The sequence below is a fragment of the Oncorhynchus keta genome, chromosome 6, assembly GCF_023373465.1.
Source record: "Oncorhynchus keta strain PuntledgeMale-10-30-2019 chromosome 6, Oket_V2, whole genome shotgun sequence".
Lineage (NCBI taxonomy): Eukaryota > Metazoa > Chordata > Actinopteri > Salmoniformes > Salmonidae > Oncorhynchus > Oncorhynchus keta.
The window spans coordinates 26,213,611-26,235,671 of NC_068426.1; the positions used below are offsets into that span (position 1 = coordinate 26,213,611).

Here is a 22,061-nt window from a genome sequence, read left to right on the forward strand (position 1 = left end):
ACGTCCACCGTCTACCGAATAGCAGCACTGTAGAAACTATTACACTCAACTGAACGACTTGATTAGTGTAGTGTTAGCTAGCTACATAGTTGTCTTTGCTGTCTTCGTATCCAAGATAATTGTGTAGTTTAGAGTGTGTAGTCTTAGAGTGATTATCTTAATTTACCGAGGTTAGCTAGCCAGCTATTTGTCGTCCTTAACGTAGGAGACACTGCTAGCTAGCCAACAGCTAGCCAACGTCTACCGAATAGAACTTCCCACTCAACAACCCGGTCGCATTCCGCTTCGCTCCACAGGTAGTATCACATTTTCATTTCATTTCATTACAGCACAACGGTTTGATTTGTTTGATCGTAGCTAGCTACATAGCTAGCTACATAGCCGTCTTTGTATCAAAGATAATTGTGTAGTCTAGAGCGATTTTCTAGGTTAGCTAGCCAGCTATTGTCGTTCTTTTAACGCAACGTAACGTAATCAACACTGCTAGCTAGCCAGCTAGCCCCCGAATAGCAGCACTGTAGAAACTATTACACTCAACGGAACGACTTGATTAGTGTAGTGTCAATAACGCAGCCACTGCCAGCTAGCCTACAAAGTCAACAACGCAGCCACTGCCAGCTAGCCTACTTCAGCAGTACTGTATCATTTTAATCATTTTAGTCAATAAGATTCTTGCTACGTAAGCTTAACTTTCTGAACATTCGAGACGTGTAGTCCACTTGTCATTCCAATCTCCTTGCATTAGCGTAGCCTCTTCTGTAGCCTGTCAACTATGTGTCTGTCTATCCCTGTTCTCTCCTCTCTGCACAGACCATACAAACGCTCCACACCGCGTGGCCGCGCCACCTAATCTGGTGGTCCCAGCGCGCACGACCCACGTGGAGTTCCAGGTCTCCGGTAGCCTCTGGAACTGCCGATCTGCGGCCAACAAGGCAGAGTTCATCTCAGCCTATGCCTCCCTCCAGTCCCTCGACTTCTTGGCACTGACGGAAACATGGATCACCACAGATAACACTGCTACTCCTACTGCTCTCTCTTCGTCCGCCCACGTGTTCTCGCACACCCCGAGAGCTTCTGGTCAGCGGGGTGGTGGCACCGGGATCCTCATCTCTCCCAAGTGGTCATTCTCTCTTTCTCCCCTTACCCATCTGTCTATCGCCTCCTTTGAATTCCATGCTGTCACAGTTACCAGCCCTTTCAAGCTTAACATCCTTATCATTTATCGCCCTCCAGGTCCCCTCGGAGAGTTCATCAATGAGCTTGATGCCTTGATAAGCTCCTTTCCTGAGGACGGCTCACCTCTCACAGTTCTGGGCGACTTTAACCTCCCACGTCTACCTTTGACTCATTCCTCTCTGCCTCCTTCTTTCCACTCCTCTCCTCTTTTGACCTCACCCTCTCACCTTCCCCCCCTACTCACAAGGCAGGCAATACGCTCAACCTCATCTTTACTAGATGCTGTTCTTCCACTAACCTCATTGCAACTCCCCTCCAAGTCTCCGACCACTACCTTGTATCCTTTTCCCTCTCGCTCTCATCCAACACTTCCCACACTGCCCCTACTCGGATGGTATCGTGCCGTCCCAACCTTCGCTCTCTCTCCCCGCTACTCTCTCCTCTTCCATCCTAACATCTCTTCCCTCTGCTCAAACCTTCTCCAACCTAACATCTCTTCCCTCTGCTCAAACCTTCTCCAACCTATCTCCTGATTCTGCCTCCTCAACCCTCCTCTCCTCCCTTTCTGCATCCTTTGACTCTCTATGTCCCCTATCCTCCAGGCCGGCTCGGTCCTCCCCTCCCGCTCCGTGGCTCGACAACTCATTGCGAGCTCACAGAACAGGGCTCCGGGCTGCCGAGCGGAAATGAAGGAAAACTCGCCTCCCTGCGGACCTGGCATCCTTTCACTCCCTCCTCTCTACATTTTCCTCCTCTGTCTCTGCTGCTAAAGCCACTTTCTACCACTCTAAATTCCAAGCATCTGCCTCTAACCCTAGGAAGCGCTTTGCCACCTTCTCCTCCCTCCTGAATCCTCCTCCCCCCCCCTCCTCCCTCTCTGCAGATGACTTCGTCAACCATTTTGAAAAGAAGGTCGACGACATCCGATCCTCGTTTGCTAAGTCAAACGGCACAGCTGGTTCTGCTCACACTGCCCTACCCTGTGCTCTGACCTCTTTCTCCCCTCTCTCTCCAGATGAAATCTCGCGTCTTGTGATGGCCGGCCGCCCAACAACCTGCCCGCTTGAACCTATCCCCTCCTCTCTTCTCCAGACCATTTCCGGAGGCTACGTCCCTTCCGTCTTCAAGAGAGCGAGAGTTGCACCCCTTCTGAAAAAACCTACACTCGATCCCTCCGATGTCAACAACTACAGACCAGTATCCCTTCTTTCTTTTCTCTCCAAAACTCTTGAACGTGCCGTCCTTGGCCAGCTCTCCCGCTATCTCTCTCTGAATGACCTTCTTGATCCAAATCAGTTAGGTTTCAAGACTAGTCATTCAACTGAGACTGCTCTTCTCTGCATCACGGAGGCGCTCCGCACTGCTAAAGCTAACTCTCTTTCCTCTGCTCTCATCCTTCTAGACCTATCGGCTGCCTTCGATACTGTGAACCATCAGATCCTCCTCTCCACCCTCTCCGAGTTGGGCATCTCCGGCGCGGCCCACGCTTGGATTGCGTCCTACCTGACAGGTCGCTCCTACCAGGTGGCGTGGCGAGAATCTGTCTCCTCACCACGCGCTCTCACCACTGGTGTCCCCCAGGGCTCTGTTCTAGGCCCTCTCCTATTCTCGCTATACACCAAGTCACTTGGCTCTGTCATAACCTCACATGGTCTCTCCTATCATTGCTATGCAGACGACACACAATTAATCTTCTCCTTTCCCCCTTCTGATGACCAGGTGGCGAATCGCATCTCTGCATGTCTGGCAGACATATCAGTGTGGATGACGGATCACCACCTCAAGCTGAACCTCGGCAAGACGGAGCTGCTCTTCCTCCCGGGAAGGACTGCCCGTTCCATGATCTCGCCATCACGGTTGACAACTCCATTGTGTCCTCCTCCCAGAGCGCTAAGAACCTTGGCGATCCTGACCCTGTCGTTCTCAACTAACATCAAGGCGGTGGCCCGTTCCTGTAGGTTCATGCTCTACAACATCCGCAGAGTACGACCCTGCCTCACACAGGAAGCGGCGCAGGTCCTAATCCAGGCACTTGTCATCTCCCGTCTGGATTACTGCAACTCGCTGTTGGCTGGGCTCCCTGCCTGTGCCATTAAACCCCTACAACTCATCCAGAACGCCGCAGCCCGTCTGGTGTTCAACCTTCCCAAGTTCTCTCACGTCACCCCGCTCCTCCGCTCTCTCCACTGGCTTCCAGTTGAAGCTCGCATCCGCTACAAGACCATGGTGCTTGCCTACGGAGCTGTGAGGGGAACGGCACCTCAGTACCTCCAGACTCTGATCAGGCCCTACACCCAAACAAGGGCACTGCGTTCATCCACCACTGGCCTGCTCGCCTCCCTACCACTGAGGAAGTACAGTTCCCGCTCAGCCCAGTCAAAACTGTTCGCTGCTCTGGCCCCCAATGGTGGAACAAACTCCCTCACGACGCCAGGACAGTGGAGTCAATCACCACCTTCCGGAGACACCTGAAACCCCACCTCTTTAAGGAATACCTAGGATAGGATAAGTAATCCTTCTCACCCCCCCCCCCTAAAAGATTTAGATGCACTATTGTAAAGTGGCTGTTCCACTGGATGTCATAAGGTGAATGCACCAATTTGTAAGTCGCTCTGGATAAGAGCGTCTGCTAAATGACTTAAATGTAATGTAAATGTAAAATATAAACTTCTAGTCGATCAAAGAATTACTCTGTAAAACTAAGAATGCATTTCCTTAATTCAACTAATAAAGTTGATTGGTCGTGAAATAATTAACACTCGGACATATAGTGTACAATGAACTACAAGAGACATTGCAAACTACTCCGAGTGAAAGACCACTATCACCAATAGGCTAAGACTTAACGTGGTGACACGTGTCTTCAGTTCAGAATAATCTCAATCTCTAAGCGAAAGAATGGTCTGATACACACAGGAGCTTGGTACAATTTCTCAACGTTTGAGCGAATTCACTGTCCTTTTAACCAAATTCAAGCAGAAACTCACACCCGACCTGAATGAACTTTTCTTTGCACTTTGCTATTAAAAACAATAGACCCATTGGGAGGTACAGACCACCCTGCTTTTGGGAGGTTTTATAAACGGTTTACAATGTAAAGAGCAGTTGTGTGGGCACAGGGGGATATGGGACACAGTTGGATAAATTAAGAATGAATAATTCAACTGCAAGTAGAGCTGAGAACCCAGCAGTCGTCTACTTTTATCTTCACTGACTCCTCTGTCGAAGACACTTTATCTGACATCGAATGCATTCTGCATGCATGTATGCCTGCAATTGTAAGAAAAGGTGTCAGAGGAATGGGAAACGAGCAAGAAGCTTGACAGGAGTTGTGGCCTGAAACAAAATGCTACGTGTTTACCATGTGCTGCCCAGCTGAGCGGAGCGGGAAACTGGCCCACTGGATCACTGAAGGCGTAAGAGGAGAGAGAGTGTGTTCTGGCAGCTCACACACAAGCTGACAACAGAAATTGCCTTCATACCTTGTCGCCTCGCAAATAAGAACTAAACACCTCTGCTGTCAAAACACAGTCCGTACTGGAATATACTCACCTGCTAAATCAGGGTGGTTTCTTGGTAGTCTTAAACAAATCTACTTTGAAACAAAAGTATGCATCTCACACACATGGTTATGGGCTTAAAAAAAGACACCTTTACCATGGCAGACAGAGTTGAAATGTATTACATTTTGAGTTTGCATCTCAATATTATACTTCGTATCCATCACAGAAGACTGAAATATGACAAATCCATTTGACATTTAAAAAAAACGGGAATATCAAATTATTACAAATATGAATAACATTCTACCCATGAGGGGATTTGGTCATTTAACTGCAGGAAAGGGCTCTGCTTCACAGAAGGAAAAACATCATTCTATGTCTTGATTTGTACTAGTCCATAACATTCTCACCTGTGTACTTTACTTAACAGAAACAGTCCTTGCTATAGCTATATAGTTTGTCTCTTCTCCCAACAGCACCCTAACAGCAACTAGGTCTGTGGTGGGTTAGTCATGTCTGTGAGGGCAGTCCTGATGTGTTGTAACACCCGAGGGAAGGCACTAATGTATCTTGTGCTGTAACCATAAACATATGCAGTGGGGGGGGGGGGGCTGATCGCTATTCGCAATGAGTAAAGTAATGCTCCCTAAGCAAATTTTCCACAAAACGTAGGTAAACGCTCATGCATTTAGACATGTTTACCCTCCACTACACCACCTCTTCTATGGTTGTACCCCTAGATTAGAAGTTATTTACTACAGTAGGCTGAGGGCAGTTGTGATGTGTTGTTACACCCAAGGGACTGCCCTACATATCTATACTGTAACCATCAATGTACAGTATATATGGCTGTATCACTAGACTGGAGGGACTGAGGACAGTCGTGATGTGTTCTAACAGGAGGGACTGAGGACAGTAGTGATGTGTTCTAACAGGAGGGACTGAGGACAGTAGTGATGTGTTCTAACAGGAGGGACTGAGGACAGTAGTGATGTGTTCTAACAGGAGGGACTGAGGACAGTAGTGATGTGTTCTAACAGGAGGGACTGAGGACAGTAGTGATGTGTTCTAACAGGAGGGACTGAGGACAGTAGTGATGTGTTCTAACAGGAGGGACTGAGGACAGTAGTGATGTGTTCTAACAGGAGGGACTGAGGACAGTAGTGATGTGTTCTAACAGGAGGGACTGAGGACAGTAGTGATGGGTTGACAGTGACCACAGTGGTGTTTCTTGTAGATTAAGGCCATGGCCGCTCACTCACTCTGGGCTAAACAGGTCTTTTATGGTCTGGTGAACACACACGCACACACACTCTGATAGAGGGAGCGAGCTAATGAGGAGGGTTACAGTGGTGTGTGGTGCAGTGGAGAGTAGAGGAATGTACAAAGAAGAACAACTAACCTTCACTGGGTCCATGAGGGATCTCACACCAAAACTCATACACCCTAGAAGCTCACTCCTCCTAGAGAGAGAGAAAGAGAGAGAGATATATTATATCTATGGTCAAATTATGCGGTCCCTTCCTTATAGGCAGCAATCCTATCCCCACTGGAATTTCTTTGCTGTGATACACTGGTTTAGACATCAACATTACAGCATCCCACCCAGGTAATACTAGAGCACAGAGATGACGACCCCAGACATACAACACTCAGGGGTACTCACACAAACTGTATCCCTCACCCAGAGGGGTCCACACAGATAATAACATAACATCTGATCATCATAACCTCATCATGTTTCTTACAGGGACTATATGAGCAGTAGGGAGATTGTCATTTAGCTTACGCTCTAATCCAAGTAGCCTTACGGGAGCAATTAAGGTTAAGTGCCTTGCTCAAGGGATAGACTTTTCTATAAACTTTTCACCTAGTCAGCTCGGGGATTCAAACCAGTGAACTTTCGGTTACTGTCTCAAGGCTCTTAACCGCTAGGCCACCTGCCGTCCTATGGTGTAGGCCGTTATAAAGTGTGCCAGCCACAGTGTTGGGACTGTGTTGCAGACGGGTACTGTGCTGTGGAATAATAATATAATAATATATGCTATTTAGCAGATGCTTTTATCCAAGTCAACGTACAGTCATGTGTGCACACATTTTACATACGGGTGGCCCCCAATCCTGGCGTTGCATGTGCCATGCTCAACCAACTGAGTCATACAGGACCAATGTGATTTGAGAGTAGTTCTGATCTGCCACTGGTACTGTTGACTTATTTAACAGGCCCTCTGTCTGAGATGGGCTGACTTAAAAACTGTTATCCCTAGTGACACACTGCCCTAAAGATGGAGAGTCACACTTTGGGGACAAAATTGAAGCTCTGAGTAGTAGCTCTGGAGTGCAGGATTTATCTCCGTTCTGACACACATACTAGGGTTGAATGGCAGGAACCCGGTTACCGAGATTTACCGGGATTTATCGTCCAAAACCACTCCCTAAATAACTGTGAGAAACCGGTACATTATAGTAAATGATTTATATGAACAGCATGAGTGAAATGAAACTGTTAAATTATATGCCATGTCTCAATCTGGCTTCTCTACGGCCTCTGCATGATGAATCACAGATCAGGGTGGGGACAGACAGCCCATCTCAGTATGGAGCGCAGATCACAATGCATGTAGACCTATCATCACATCATGGTAACTTTTTTCCTTGTGACAGATAGACCTGCATTTACTGCAGCATAGCCTATACTACAGTAATATAAAGACTGAATGAATGTGTAATTTACCCATCTCCATCTGTCTTTCATGGGTCATCTTGTTCTTTAACTGCAGCTTCAGAGTTTTAAAACAGCCTGTCACTTGAATAATTCTTTGCTGTGACACACTGGTTTAGACATCAACACTACAGCATCCCACCCAGGTAATACTAGAGCACAGAGATGACGACCCCAGACATACAACACTCAGGGGTACTCACACAAACTGTATCCCTCACCCAGAGGGGTCCACACAGATAATAACATGACATCTGATCATCCACAGGCTCATCATTATGAGCAGTAGGGAGATTGTCATTTAAGCAGACGTTCTTATCCAAGTCACCTTACAGGAGCAATTAAGGTTGAGTGCCTTGCTCAAGGGAACACCTTTCACCTGGTCGGCTCGGGCAATCCAACTATTGTCCTTTCAATAGTGCATAACATTGGAAAATTCATCCGACCAAAAGTCATGTCCTTAACATTGACCCTGTTATAACCAAGGCTAGTAGAGGAAAGGAGGCGAGAGTAACTCCAGACACACAGCCGCAGCCTCTGCATCAATTATAAAGGGCAGCTTTGCACTTCAACCGGAGCTGACAGTTGTGTGTGTGTGTGTGTGTGTGTGTGTGTGTGTGTGTGTGTGTGTGTGTGTGTGTGTGTGTGTGTGTGTGTGTGTGTGTGTGTGTGTGTGTGTGTGTGTGTGTGTGTGTGTGTGTGTGTGTGTGTGTGTGTGTGTGTGTGTGTGTGTGTGTGTTAATGCTGATAAGTAGAAGCAGAGGGATATGCATTCCTTCAACATTCATCATCAAAAATCTAAAGCGCTTTAAATAACTCAAATGATTCACTATTATCGTTATCTTCATCGTTCTGTTCCATTCTTGCCATGGCGCCATGAGGTTGTCTAGGCAGAGAGCTCCTGTAAATTTATATGTATTTGTTGTTTTTGTATTAAAAAAAATATCAACAATTTCATGGTTGTAAGCTTAGTATTGATTATTTATATATATATAAATTCAATGGAGTCATATGACTAGTAAGTCCGTTCGTTTGGTCAAAATAACCTAATGGCTAGCTAGCTTTTGTTTTTATCTGCAACTTTAGCTAGATGACACAGGCTTGGCCATCAAAGAGGCTTGTTGTACAAGAACTCACTACACATCAATTATTGGGATAGTACACCTTGGAGAGAAATAACATTTGATTTGTAGTTTTGAGTGGATCTCTGACTCCAAGGTGCCCTAGTGAAATCTAGCGGGCACCGGCTTCCCCCAGGTGGGTGATACATGTTGCTTGAGGAGAATCTACCAACAGAGTCTGCAGAGGAGCTGGGGATGGCATGGGCTGGCTTGATGTTCCAGACCTGTCTCCCTCCCTGCTGGATGTGACCACTGATTCCCCCTACACAAGCCTGCATCAGAGGAGCTGGGGATGGCATGGGCTGGCTTGATGTTCTGAACCTGTCTCCCTCCCTGCTGGATGTGACCACTGATTCCCACTACTCAAGCCTGCATCAGAGGAGCTGGGGATGGCATGGGCTGGCTTGATGTTCCGGACCTGTCTCCCTCCCTGCTGGATGTGACCACTGATTCCCCTACTCAAGCCTGCATCAGAGGAGCTGGGGATGGCATGGGCTGGCTTGATGTTCTGAACCTGTCTCCCTCCCTGCTGGATGTGACCACTGATTCCCACTACTCAAGCCTGCATCAGGGCATCAGAGGAGCTGAGAACAGCGTGGCAGAGGAGAGTGCTGAGGGGGGAGAATGAAGGCTCTTTCAGGACTTTCAGGAGACTGTTGCAGGCTTGGCCTATGTGCTTCCCACCGGAGTTGGATGTGATCTGGACGCGGCAGCCTCTGTTGAAGACCATTGTCCAGCCCAAGAACTACATGTCCCTTTTTTTAAGCATCTTTTAGATTTTCTGTATAAATATTGTATTATCATCATCATCATTATCATCACCATGCCATTGATTGATACCTTGAGATTTGGTCACAGTTCCACATGGTGAACAGTAGCCTTTTATGATGCTGCTCCTCAGTGACGACACTGAAAACAACAGAAACACCATCCGTCAATTCCTAGGGGCCTATCGCAAACTAATACAGTACAATGGCAATTAATATCAATTGAAAGCACCTGAGGCATGAGTGATAACAACAACAACAACACAAAGTCGCACACACAGACAAATGCCGATTCACAGATGGATGAAAATATGTTGTTGAAAATCGAAATGTTAGTGTTGTGGCCAGTACTTGAGATAGTATACGAACATATTTGGGCTCACAAGTAAAAGGTTTCCATGAAGATGGGGCACTTGGAGTCCGGCACCAGCTTAGTCTTCTGTCTGCCTCCAGGATCATCATCAGGTACCACACCCAACTGAGACAGATCACATTTAAATGACATTTGACTCATTTAGCAGACCCTCTTACCCAGAGCGACTTACAGTTAGTGCATTCATCTTAAGATAGCTAGGTGGGACGACCACATATCACAGTCAGAGTAAGTACATTTTTCCTCAAAGTAGCTTAGAGTCAAAGTCTAATAAATTAAAAAAAGGAACGTGCAAGGCATTCTTTTCTTTTTGAGGGGGAGGGTTGGGTGAGAAGGGTGTGCGAGGGTGGGTGCTGTGGGATTATTTAAGACACTTTTTGAAGAGGTAGGGTTCCAGATGTTTCAGAAGATGGACAGGGACTCTGCGGTCCTAGCTCAGGGGGAAGCCGGTTCCACCATTGGGGTGCCAGAACAGAGGAGAGCATGGACTGGGATGAGCGGGAGCTGCCCTCCCTTAAGTGTGGGAGTACCAAGAGACCAGATGTGGCAGGACGAGTACTCTGGTTGGGGTGTGAGAGTTCCAATCAAACCAGCATTATGGTATTTATGCACTTCCTCATTTCCTTCATAATATGATTCAATATAATCACATTTGTGTGGACAGTACTTGCATAGGACAGTATTTTGTAAACAAAGACTCTTCATGAGCATTGCGTTGGTGGGCTTGGACTGGGATTTCCAGACTGAGACTGACTAATGTTGTATTCACATCGGCATATACTCTGTGTAGACACAGAGAGTGGAAGACTAGAGCTGTCACTCTATGTTACTGAGGGTAACCTAGCAGATAGCTCAGAGTCTGTGACAGCGCAGTACGTCCTCCGCGTCTGTCTCCTCAACCCTCACACACACACACAGACACATGCACGCACACACACACAATATAATACAGCCGGCACTAATCCGTCTACCCTGTGCCAAGGTCTGCTGAGAGATGAAATCTGAACAAACAGGAAATCTAAATCCAGCCTTGACGAGGGGTTATGACTTCTGCTATTAGTTTAGCAGACCCGGTGTGTGTGTGTGTGGGGGGGGGGGGGGGGGGAGGTTCTTCCAGTCCAGCATTAACACACCTGATTAAACTAATCTAGATTGAATACCGTGACTAGTTGATTGGGCTGGAACCAAAGCATGCACACGCCGCCGTGGAGCCAGTGTCACATACCTTAACATACGAGTCACATGTGGCGTGTTTCTTTCCCATAAGGCTCTTTGCCTCCATAACTGTGGGTACAAGATTGGGTATGTAGAAATGAATAATTCACAACAAACAATGAAATACCATCAGGACAATAAAGGGGACACATTTGTTGTGTGACTGGTCTCTGGTATTCAGTGAACCTACATGTATGATGAGAGGTTAGGGCGATGGAAGAGGTAGAATTACACCCGTTGATATCATAAGGAACACAGTATATAAACCAAATCATAAAATGGTTTGAGATTGAGATTTAAGACTGAGATACATTGAATTTAATCCAGGCCTAGATCCTCTTCCACTGGTACACAGTGAGGTTGAAACTATCTGTGTGTGTGTGTGAGGGCACTAGGTGACATGTCCCACTTTACCTCCCCACTGCTGCAACACAACCTCCACTTTACCTCCCCACTGCTGCAACACAACCTCCACTTTACCACCCCACTGCTGCAACACAACCTCCACTTTACCACCCCACTGCTGCAACACAACCTCCACTTTACCACCCCACTGCTGCAACACAACCTCCACTTTATCACCCCACTGCTGCAACACAACCTCCACTTTACCACCCCACTGCTGCAACACAACCTCCACTTTACCACCCCACTACTGCAACACAACCTCCACTTTACCACCCCACTACTGCAACACAACCTCCACTTTACCACCCCACTGCTGCAACACAACCTCCACTTTACCACCCCACTGCTGCAACACAACCTCCACTTTACCACCCCACTGCTGCAACACAACCTCCACTTTACCTCCCCACTACTGCAACACAACCTCCACTTTACCACCCCACTGCTGCAACACAACCTCCACTTTACCTCCCCACTGCTGCAACACAACCTCCACTTTACCTCCCCACTGCTGCAACACAACCTCCACTTTACCTCCCCACTGCTGCAACACAACCTCCACTTTACCACCCCACTACTGCAACACAACCTCCACTTTACCTCCCCACTGTTGCAACACAACCTCCACTTTACCTCCCCACTGCTGCAACACAACCTCCACTTTACCTCCCCACTACTGCAACACAACCTCCAATTTACCACCCCACTGCTGCAACACAACCTCCACTTTACCTCCCCACTGCTGCAACACAACCTCCACTTTACCTCCCCACTGCTGCAACACAACCTCCACTTTACCACCCCACTGCTGCAACACAACCTCCACTTTATCTCCCCACTGCTGCAACACAACCTCCACTTTACCTCCCCACTGCTGCAACACAACCTCCACTTTACCTCCCCACTGCTGCAACACAACCTCCACTTTACCACCCCACTACTGCAACACAACCTCCAATGGTGACATATTATTTCAGAGAGTGTGCTGCACTGGTGGGTGTCACCGTGCTGGGGACACTGTGTGTGTGTGTGTGTGTGTGTGTGTGTGTGTGTGTGTGTGTGTGTGTGTGTGTGTGTGTGTGTGTGTGTGTGTGTGTGTGTGTGTGTGTGTGTGTGTGTGTGTGTGTGTGTGTGTGTGTGTGTGTGTGTGTGTGTGTGTGTGTGTGTGTGTGTGTGTGTGTGTGTGTGTGTGTGTGTGTGTGTGTGTGTTCTATGTGTCTGACGGAGGCACACACACAGCCTGGCCTCTGACTTGAGCTGTGTTGACATTTGTTCCCTTTGTGTTTTCCCTTTAGGCTGCAGAATGACTCTCCACCACAGCCACACAAATTAGAGAGCAAACAGCAAACAGCAACAGAGGAACAGAGAGTGAGGAGAACAAGATGCCAGTGCAAAATAGCTTGGCAGTAAGGCAGAAACCATACAGAAACCCCACTATGATTTGCATAAAGAGCTGCACAATTCTCATACAAAGCACAATTTATATTCTACAGTGCCCTCCGTAATTATTGGGACAGTGAAGCAGTTTTTCTTCTTTTTGCCACTATACTCCAAAGGTTATTCCCCCATTTTAGGACACAATGACTATGGAGTTTAAGATCACACTGTCAGCTTTCATTTGAGGGAATATTCATCCCTATCGGGTGAAACGTTTAGAAATTACAGCAGTTATTGTACATAGTCCCCCCATTTTAGGGCACCAAAGGTACTGGACAAATTCACTTATTTGTGTATTAAAGTTGTAAAAAGTAAAGTATTTGATCCCATATTCATAGCACACAATGACTACATCAAGCTTGTGACTCTAAAAATGTGTTGGATGCATTTTCTGTTTGGTTTGGTTGTGTTTCAGATGATATTGTGCCCAATTGAAATGAATGGTAAATTATGTATTGTGTAATTTTGGAGTCACTTTTATTGAAAATAATTATAGAATACGTTTCTAAAAACTTCTACATTAATGTGGATGCCACCATGATTACAGATCATCTTGAATGATGTGTGAATAATGATAAGTGAGAAAGTTACAGACGCTCAAATATATTACCCCCAAGACATCCTAACCTCTCACCATTACAAGAACAGGGGAGGCTAGCATTTTGGGGGGGGGTATGATATTTGTGTATCTGTAACTTTCTCACTTTACTTTTGACTAATAAGTGAATTTGTCCCAATTCTTTTGGTGCCCTAAAATGGGGGGACTATGTACACTATTACATTTCTAAATGGTTAACACGATATGGATGAAAATACCCTCAAATTAAAGCTGTCAGAATCCTAACTTTTGGAGTATAGAGCCGAAAGAAGAAATAATATTTCACCGTCCCAGTAACAAGAGGGCATAGTATATTCTGTGAATGAACTTACCATGTTCATAAGTGCCACACTATCAAACCTATTTAACCATGTTAAAAGAAGACAACTGTTTTACATGTCTGTGGTGGAATTGACAACATGGAGCCTGCTGACGGGAGGATGACATCCTGGTACTCACCATGGACGATAAGGAGTCCATCCTCTGGGATGATTGACAGCTTCAGCTGACCTATAGGCAGAGAGCAGACAAGAAGAGATTCCTAATGATTGGGTCAAACATAGCGGTGCATCCATGTGCAACTGTGTTAGCGTCCTCTAGTCTAGTCCAGAACAATATGTGTGCTTAATCAGTAGGCTTAATAGACGTGAATACATTGTATAACCTTGAGCATGAATATTTGCTTTTATGAATCTCTGGATTTCCTTTTTGCATCTCCAGGATCTGAGATAAGAATATTTCCTGTGTAGTGTGGAAGGAAGATGGGGGGGTTGCCTTGCTGATTACACACACAGAAGAGATCTGCACTGTCATTAACACAAGTAACTCAGTGTTGTATTGTGTTCTTGACTTAAACAGGATAGGTGCTGGGAGCTGGCAGTGCCCACACCCAAAGTAAACAGAATTGGCAGAGTTTGCAATCAATCTACGGTTGCTGTGTCCTGGGGCTTTGTGTGTTAGCATATCAACCATGCTGCTATTTACCCTGTGTGATATTGACTTTGGCACTGTAGCTAAACCCTACCCACCCCCATTATTATATAAAGATCGGATTGGACCAGCTAGGTATGACACTGGCCCGGTGTGCCTAGTGATGTTTGAGATTCCCACACTGAAGTTGGCATGGCTTTCTAGTTAGACTACTGTATTTGTCCTTGAACAACTAGCTGGAAACACTGTTTAAGCGGTGGTGGGTCACTAGAAGGGAGGTTAAGTGGGTCAGAATCTCAAAACGTTGAGAACTATGGGCTGGGGAGCATTGAGGAAACTAAGGTAAAGCACGGTCATGGATGGGAAGAAGGAGGTATTTCCAAGACAGGGGTAAGTATCAGGACAGGGAGGGGATCGAAGGAGTGCAGTTTACCAGGACAGAGAGCTGTAGCTTTTTAGAAACGAAGGGCACAGCCTGAGAGAGAGGGAGTGAATTAATAGAGCTTGGCAGACGAGGGAGCATTGAGCTCGGTGCATTACACCTCACAGACCCTGATGCTACACTGCTTTACACAGAGAGGGCACACACACACATACACACAGATCACATAACAGTGATTTATAACACCTTGAGGAATCTTATTTACACCAAACCCTGTTTTGGCTTTGTGCACCTGCAAATCAAAGATCACTTATTGTTCTTTATTTCTGAACAGTGCCTGCTTTAAATGCTGAATAGTACACTGCCCATTAGAGGGCTTGAAATAATTCAGCTGAAGGTGAGAAAGCAGTAAACCTGAACACATTAGCTTTAAAGATCAACAACAGGTGGTGAAGGTCCTAATGCTGGAATGAGGAGGTTAGCTAAGGAGCTGCTAAGTGAGGTTTGGACACAATGGAGGAAACAACAGCTGGCTATAACAACAAAATGAGATTTAAATATGATCTCAAATAGACCCAGTAGTCAACCAGGTTATTGTTGTGTAAGAAAACATATTAAAGAAGCCTTAACTGGCTCAATCAAACTGAGTCACCTATTCCCAAAACAGACAATGGGAGTTCCAGGCAATTGGAGTTCCAGGCAATGGGAGTTCCAGGCAATGGGAGTTCCAGACAATGGGAGTTCCAGGCAATGGGAGTTCAAGGCAATGGGAGTTCCAGGCAATGGGAGTTCCAGACAATGGGAGTTCCAGGCAATGGGAGTTCCAGGCAATGGGAGTTCCAGGCAATGGGAGTTCCAGACAATGGGAGTTCCAGGCAATGGGAGTTCCAGGCAATGGGAGTTCCAGACAATGGGAGTTCCAGGCAATGGGAGTTCCAGACAATGGGAGTTCCAGGCAATGGGAGTTCCAGACAATGGGAGTTCCAGGCAATGGAAGTTCCAGGCAATGGGAGTTCCAGGCAATGGGAGTTCCAGCACACTACAAGATGGCATTACTCTCAATGCCATCACGTGGCCAATCAATGACTAATCAGAAATGACAAGGATTCACATACCGTATACTTTCATTGAATCTCACGAGCTGTTACGAAGTCTATAGGAATTCCCTGGTTGAGACAGGTTAAACAGTAAAGGAAATAAAGAGAGGAGGAGTTCAATGCTTAGCCAACTGTATGTGCATGCCTGGGGTAGTAGGAGTAATGCCATCTCCTGCGCTGTCTGTGTCTGTGGCAGCAGTGTGGAGCTACTGGAGCGTTGTCCAATAGCCAGCCATGATGTTAGGGTGGTGGGAGGTCAGAGGGAAAGACCCAGTGTCTGGCGCCAACCAGTCCAGAGAGGAGAACTGTGCTCGGGGCAGAGATAACGGGAGAGACTGGAGACAATGGGAACGCATCTGATGCACCTGTCACTGGCATGCCAGTCTCCATAGTGAAGGACTGAAACTGGTAGAGGGTAGGAGACAGGAAGAGACGGGGAGACACAGAACGACACTGGAACTGGGAGCCATTGAGAAAGACTGGGAGAGAAGTTGAGAGACAGAAGGGGAGACTAGGAGAGACTGTGACAGAAATAAAAAATGGGTCAGACTAGGAAAGCCTGACAACAATGGGCATCTATCCTTTTGGCATACCAGCTCCCAGCTCATGTCACACAGAGCAGAACCCAGCCACAGTACCAGAGGCAGGACAAAGGACAGAGAGAGTTCAGAGACAACAATGGCTTGGAAAACACTCCAGAGTTTCAACTTTATTCAATCAAACAATCAATCTAATGTATTTATAAACCTCTTTTTACATCAGCAGATGTCACAAAGTGCTTATACAGAAACCTAGAGGGCAATTGGTGTTGCAGCGAAGGTGAATAAAAACACTGAACATATAACATCCACATGGGTCACAATGCACACAGTTACACTAAATACAATGAGCTAGTACATCATGTCATAGGGTCGACAGCCTTCAATATGAATATACTCAGTCGGCCTACTAGTGATCAGCATTAGCAGCAGCACAAAAGTATAGCAAGCCAAAGTTGCCTAATAAGTAAGGTGCTCTGTGCATTCTTAGAATGTCTAGTCAACAAAATATCAACAATGTGCCGACAAAACAAAAAAGCATCATCAACGTCATCATCTTCCTCATCAACAACGTATTACCATCGTCATCCCCAGCCGGCGGAGAGTTCTTCTTTGTAGAGAAGAAGGACAAAACCCTGCATCTGTGCATCGACTACTGAGGTCTCAGCGACATCACGGTGAAGGAACGCAACCCGCTACCTCACATCTCCTCGGCCTTCGAGCTGCTCCAGAGGGGCACCGTGTTCTCCAAGCTGGACCTACCGAACGCCTACAACCTGGTGCGCAACATGTTAAACCGGTTCGTCTTCTTCTACCTCGATGACATCCTCTTCTTCTCCCACTCCACCCAAGAACATGTGCTCTACGTCTGACAGGTTCTGCAAAGAACCCATTACTCCTGACAATAGTCGACCAATTAGTCTACTCCCTACACTCAGTAAGATATTGGTGGGTACTGTGAGTAGACAAATGTGGGAGTGCATGGAAAAGAATGATCTGATTACAGCCAATCAGCATGCTTATCGCAGAAACCATTCCACTACCACTGCATTGGTTGACATGACTGACCAGTGGCTCAATGCTATGGATAATGGCACATTTGTAGGTGTACTCTTTATAGATTTCAATGCAGCATTTGATTTAGTGGATCATGAAAAAGTGTTGTTGGTCTGTTCAACTAGGAAAAGGCCAAAACAGCATGGGATACAATTAAGTATGGGAGGAGTACAAATTGAAGAAGTGGCAGAAACCAAACTATTGGGAGTGCAGCTAGATAACTGCTTATCATGGTCGTCTCAAATAAGTAATCTATGTAAAAAAATATATATATATTAAAACAGCATACATAATCAGAAGGATAGCTAAATATTTACCAGGAAACATTATTCAGCAAATAACACAAGCATTAATTGAGAGTCAGGTGAACTACTGTTCGGTGGTCTGGGGAAATGCATCATCAAGTGAAGTTAGGAGGCTGCAGAATGCACAGAACAAAGCAGCAAAGATTGTTTTAAGGTGGAGATATGGTTCTTCTGTTGCAGTCATGGGTTGTTTTAAGGTGGAGACATGGTTCTTCTGTTGCAGTCATGGGTTGTTTTAAGGTGGAGAAATGGTTCTTCTGTTACAGTCATGGGTTGTTTTAAGGTGGAGATATGGTTCTTCTGTTGCAGTCATGGGTTGTTTTAAGGTGGAGATATGGTTCTTCTGGTGCAGTCATGGGTTGTTTTAAGGTGGAGATATGGTTCTTCTGTTGCAGTCATGGGTTGTTTTAAGGTGGAGATATGGTTCTTCTGGTGCAGTCATGGGTTGTTTTAAGGTGGAGATATGGTTCTTCTGGTGCAGTCATGGGTTGTTTTAAGGTGGAGAAATGGTTCTTCTGTTGCAGTCATGGGTTGTTTTAAGGTGGAGATATGGTTCTTCTGGTGCAGTCATGGGTTGTTTTAAGGTGGAGATATGGTTCTTCTGTTGCAGTCATGGGTTGTTTTAAGGTGGAGATATGGTTCTTCTGGTGCAGTCATGGGTTGTTTTAAGGTGGAGATATGGTTCTTCTGGTGCAGTCATGGGTTGTTTTAAGGTGGAGATATGGTTCTTCTGTTGCAGTCATGGGTTGTTTTAAGGTGGAGATATGGTTCTTCTGGTGCAGTCATGGGTTGTTTTAAGGTGGAGATATGGTTCTTCTGGTGCAGTCATGGGTTGTTTTAAGGTGGAGATATGGTTCTTCTGGTGCAGTCATGGGTTGTTTTAAGGTGGAGATATGGTTCTTCTGTTGCAGTCATGGGTTGTTTTAAGGTCCAGATAACCGGATGTTCATGCCATGGTTTACATGCCTGACAGGGGCCTGGGTCTGGAAGAGGGCCCACTCTTCCAGACTTGCTTGCCACCCAGAGGCCCCCGTCAGACTCTGGCTTTTATGCGACAACGCTTTTGGTGGCCTACCATGGGACTTCTCCGCATTCATCGCCACTTGCACAGTTTGCTCACAAAACAAGACTCCTCGGCAAGCTCCGGCTGGTCTCCTCCAACCTCTGCCTGTCCCTCACCATCCCTGAGCTCACATTTCCCTGGTCTTTGTCACGGTTCTTCCCCTGTCTGATGACAACACCGCCATCGTGACTGTGGTGGATCGGTTTTCCAAAGCCACCCACTTGATTCCTCTCCCCAAACTACCCTCTGCCAAAGAGACTGCCCAGCTCATGGTGCGGCACGTCATCCAGATCCATGGACTACCAGTTGACATGGTCTCTGACCGGGGCCCTCAGTTCTCGTCCCGGTTCTGGAAGGCATTCTTCACCCTCATTGGGTTGTCGGCCAGCAGGCCTTTCACATTTTAAGTGTTCCCTGAGGTATCAGCCCCCTCTCTTCCTTGAGCAGGAAGAAGAGGTCGGCATACCGTCTGCCCAGATGTTTGTCCTCCCCGCTGTCGGCCCTCCTCAAGACCACCTCCAAGTATCGACGACAAGCGGCTCGCCACCGGACCCCGGCTCCCCGGTATCATCTCGGGCAGAAGGTATGGCTGTCCACCTGTGATCTGCCCCTCTGGGTGGAATCCTGCAAACTCTCCCCCCGGTTTATCGTCCCGTTTCCCATCTCCAAAATCATTATCCCCGCTGCTGTTCATCTGCTGTTGCCCCGTACCCTTCGTATACATCCTACCTTTCATGTGTCCAGAGTTAAACCCATGTCTCACAGGCCTTTGTCTCCTGTTTCCAGTATACCAGTGTTCTTGGTTTGTCTGTTGCCAGTTCGTTTTGCCCGTAAAAACTACCAGCGTTTGTTTCCCTGCTTCTGCCTGTTTTCCTGCTCCTGTTTTCTAGTCCTTCCCGGTTTTGATCATTCTGCCGGCCCTGACCCTGAGACTGCCTGCCGTTCTGGACCCTTTACACCCTCTCTGTATTATTGACCCCTACCTTCCCTGACCCTGAGACTGCCTGCCGTTCTGGACCCTTTACACCCTCTCTGTATTATTGACCCTACCTTCCCTGACCCTGAGACTGCCTGCCGTTCTGGACCCTTTACACCCTCTCTGTATTATTGACCCCTACCTTCCCTGACCCTGAGACTGCCTGCCGTTCTGGACCCTTTACACCCTCTCTGTATTACTGACCCCTGCCGGCCCTGACCCTGAGACTGCCTGCCGTTCTGGACCCTTTACACCCTCTCTGGATTATTGACCCCTAACTGCCCTGACCCTGAGCCTGCCTGCCATGTTGTAACTTACCCCATCTTACTGGATTATTGACCCCTGCCGGCCCTGACCCTGAGACTGCCTGCCGTTCTGGACTCTTTACACCCTCTCTGGATTATTGACCCCTGCCGGCCCTGACCCTGAGACTGCCTGCCGTTCTGGACCCTTTACACCCTTTCTGGATTATTGACCCCTGCCTGCCTTGACCTGTCGTTTGCCTCTATGGTTGTAATAAACTCTTGTTACTTCTACATCTGAGTCTTACCTAAACGTGATAGGATGTGTCAGTTCTCAAAATGGCTGCGACAATCATCAGTGTACAGAATATAGGGCAGTGGTGAGATAGGACAGACCTGAAGTCAGCCTGTTGATGGTGACTTTAAAATGATATGGCTCCCTTTCTATCTGGGGATGAAAGTTAGACTATCAACTGTGCCATAACCATGTTAAATTAATAAAATTAAGTATGGCTAATACTTTGGCAAGCCAAGGGACACTTGGAAATATATGTTTAATTAAACTTAGTGGCATAAAGACTATGCAGTAGAAATAAAAAGGCGTAAAAAAGCAGTCACACATGGGCGTATGGAGCAAGAGATGCCAACCCTGGTCCTGGAGACCAATAGAGTGCATGAGTCTGAATACACACTGTAGATCTCCAGGACCAAAGTTGTTGACCGCTACAGTATACAGTACACTACACATCAAAGCACCCAACCACCCACCTACCAACTATACAGGACATCTTATGCATCATCGGTCAAAGACAACGCCAACACAATGGCCTCAGCAGGTGGCCATCTTACTGTCTCCTGTCAGACAGGCCAGTGAAGGCTACAGGAGACAGCCATTGAACTGTTGCTAATGAGACCTTGTACCCTGGTAACCAGCGGGAGCCTGAGCCAAGTCCAACGTTGTTTCATTAACTGAACCCTGTCAGAAATCTTCTCTCTCTTTCTGTCTCTTTCTCTTTAAGCTCTGAATCCCTCCACTGTTTATTTGTCTATTTACAGTTCGAAGGCAGAGAGGAGGCATTTCAAAGAAATTCAATCAGAGACCGAAGCGTTTCATTATCAAACATACTGCATCAATAGAACAGCTGGATAAATGATTAGGCGATTGAGAGAGTACAGATCACACCACTTTTCATGTTACCTCACCACTCTGTGCTGACTGGGTAACTGTAGAAAACTTGCAAGAGCTTTTTAAAAAAAAACATATTGCTTATCTGAAATGGAGAGAAAATGGAACGAAAGACTGATTATAGGCATGAAAAGCTCTCAATGACTCAACAATGTATTTTAGTTGCTAGCAGAGAGAGAGAGAGAGAGAGAGAGAGAGAGAGAGAGAGAGAGAGAGAGAGAGAGAGAGAGAGAGAGAGAGAGAGAGAGAGAGAGAGAGAGAGAGAGAGAGAGAGAGAGAGAGAGAGAGAGCGAGAGAGAGAGAAGATTTGATGGATTGGAAATTATTTTCCCACCGTAGCAACTGGCTTTTTGTGGTTTTACGCTAAACAGTACTACTCAATTCCTAATTTTATGATTGGATCCCCACACCGCCAATTATGCTTGGTTTGGCCCTCATCCTCGAGGCCGTGGTTTGAGAAGTGAACATAGTTGTGCAGGGCTTGTAAAGAGAACAGAGCGATAGTTCCTCTCTCTCTCCACTCTCTTCTTAACAAACCCCTAATTCTGTGTGCTAACTGGTAACAAATAAAAAAGTACAGTCACATTTAACATGGTAGATTCATAAGCACAAATAAGAATTATATAGAACAGGATATTTTTCAAGGTTTCTATTGCGAAGTGGTGGGAGTGAAAAACAAGCGATAATTTGCAATGGTTATATTTGGCTCAATTTTGTTAGTTCAAAAAAGACAATGGTAGTATTATAAAATTTGAAACAACTGGTTTGAGGTAGGCTTCACTAGAGAACTAGAGAAAAGAGAAAAGAAAGAGAAAAGCTGTTTCACCGAACCTCAGGCAGTATAGGCTCAAGCATGCCAGTCAGAGGCAGCCTGTCTGTCTCCTTATTTATGTTTAGAAAACAATTATGAAAACCTAAATTATGGGGGGAGCACTCATCATGTTTATGCACCCTAATAATCACCC

The 22,061-nt window shown here is 46.4% G+C and overlaps 1 protein-coding gene across 4 annotated transcripts in view; it reads right to left on the reverse strand.

Moving 5' to 3' along the window:
* LOC118385286 (regulator of G-protein signaling 3-like) overlaps nucleotides 1-22,061 on the reverse strand; it is a 249,205-nt gene that overhangs the window by 209,464 nt on the left and 17,680 nt on the right. Inside the window, exons 2-6 of one of the 4 annotated variants that reach the window (XM_052521181.1) lie at nucleotides 13,780-13,830; nucleotides 10,888-10,946; nucleotides 9,673-9,767; nucleotides 9,363-9,431; nucleotides 6,082-6,142 (exon numbers count right to left, since the gene is read on the reverse strand). The exons of 2 other annotated variants lie outside the window; for them this stretch is intronic. In XM_052521181.1, coding sequence (XP_052377141.1) covers nucleotides 6,082-6,142; nucleotides 9,363-9,431; nucleotides 9,673-9,767; nucleotides 10,888-10,946; nucleotides 13,780-13,830 — 335 coding nt within the window. Of the gene's footprint in view, nucleotides 1-6,081; nucleotides 6,143-9,362; nucleotides 9,432-9,672; nucleotides 9,768-10,887; nucleotides 10,947-13,779; nucleotides 13,831-22,061 lie in introns of those variants that run through there. One more of the 4 variants, XM_052521182.1, reaches the window with a different exon arrangement.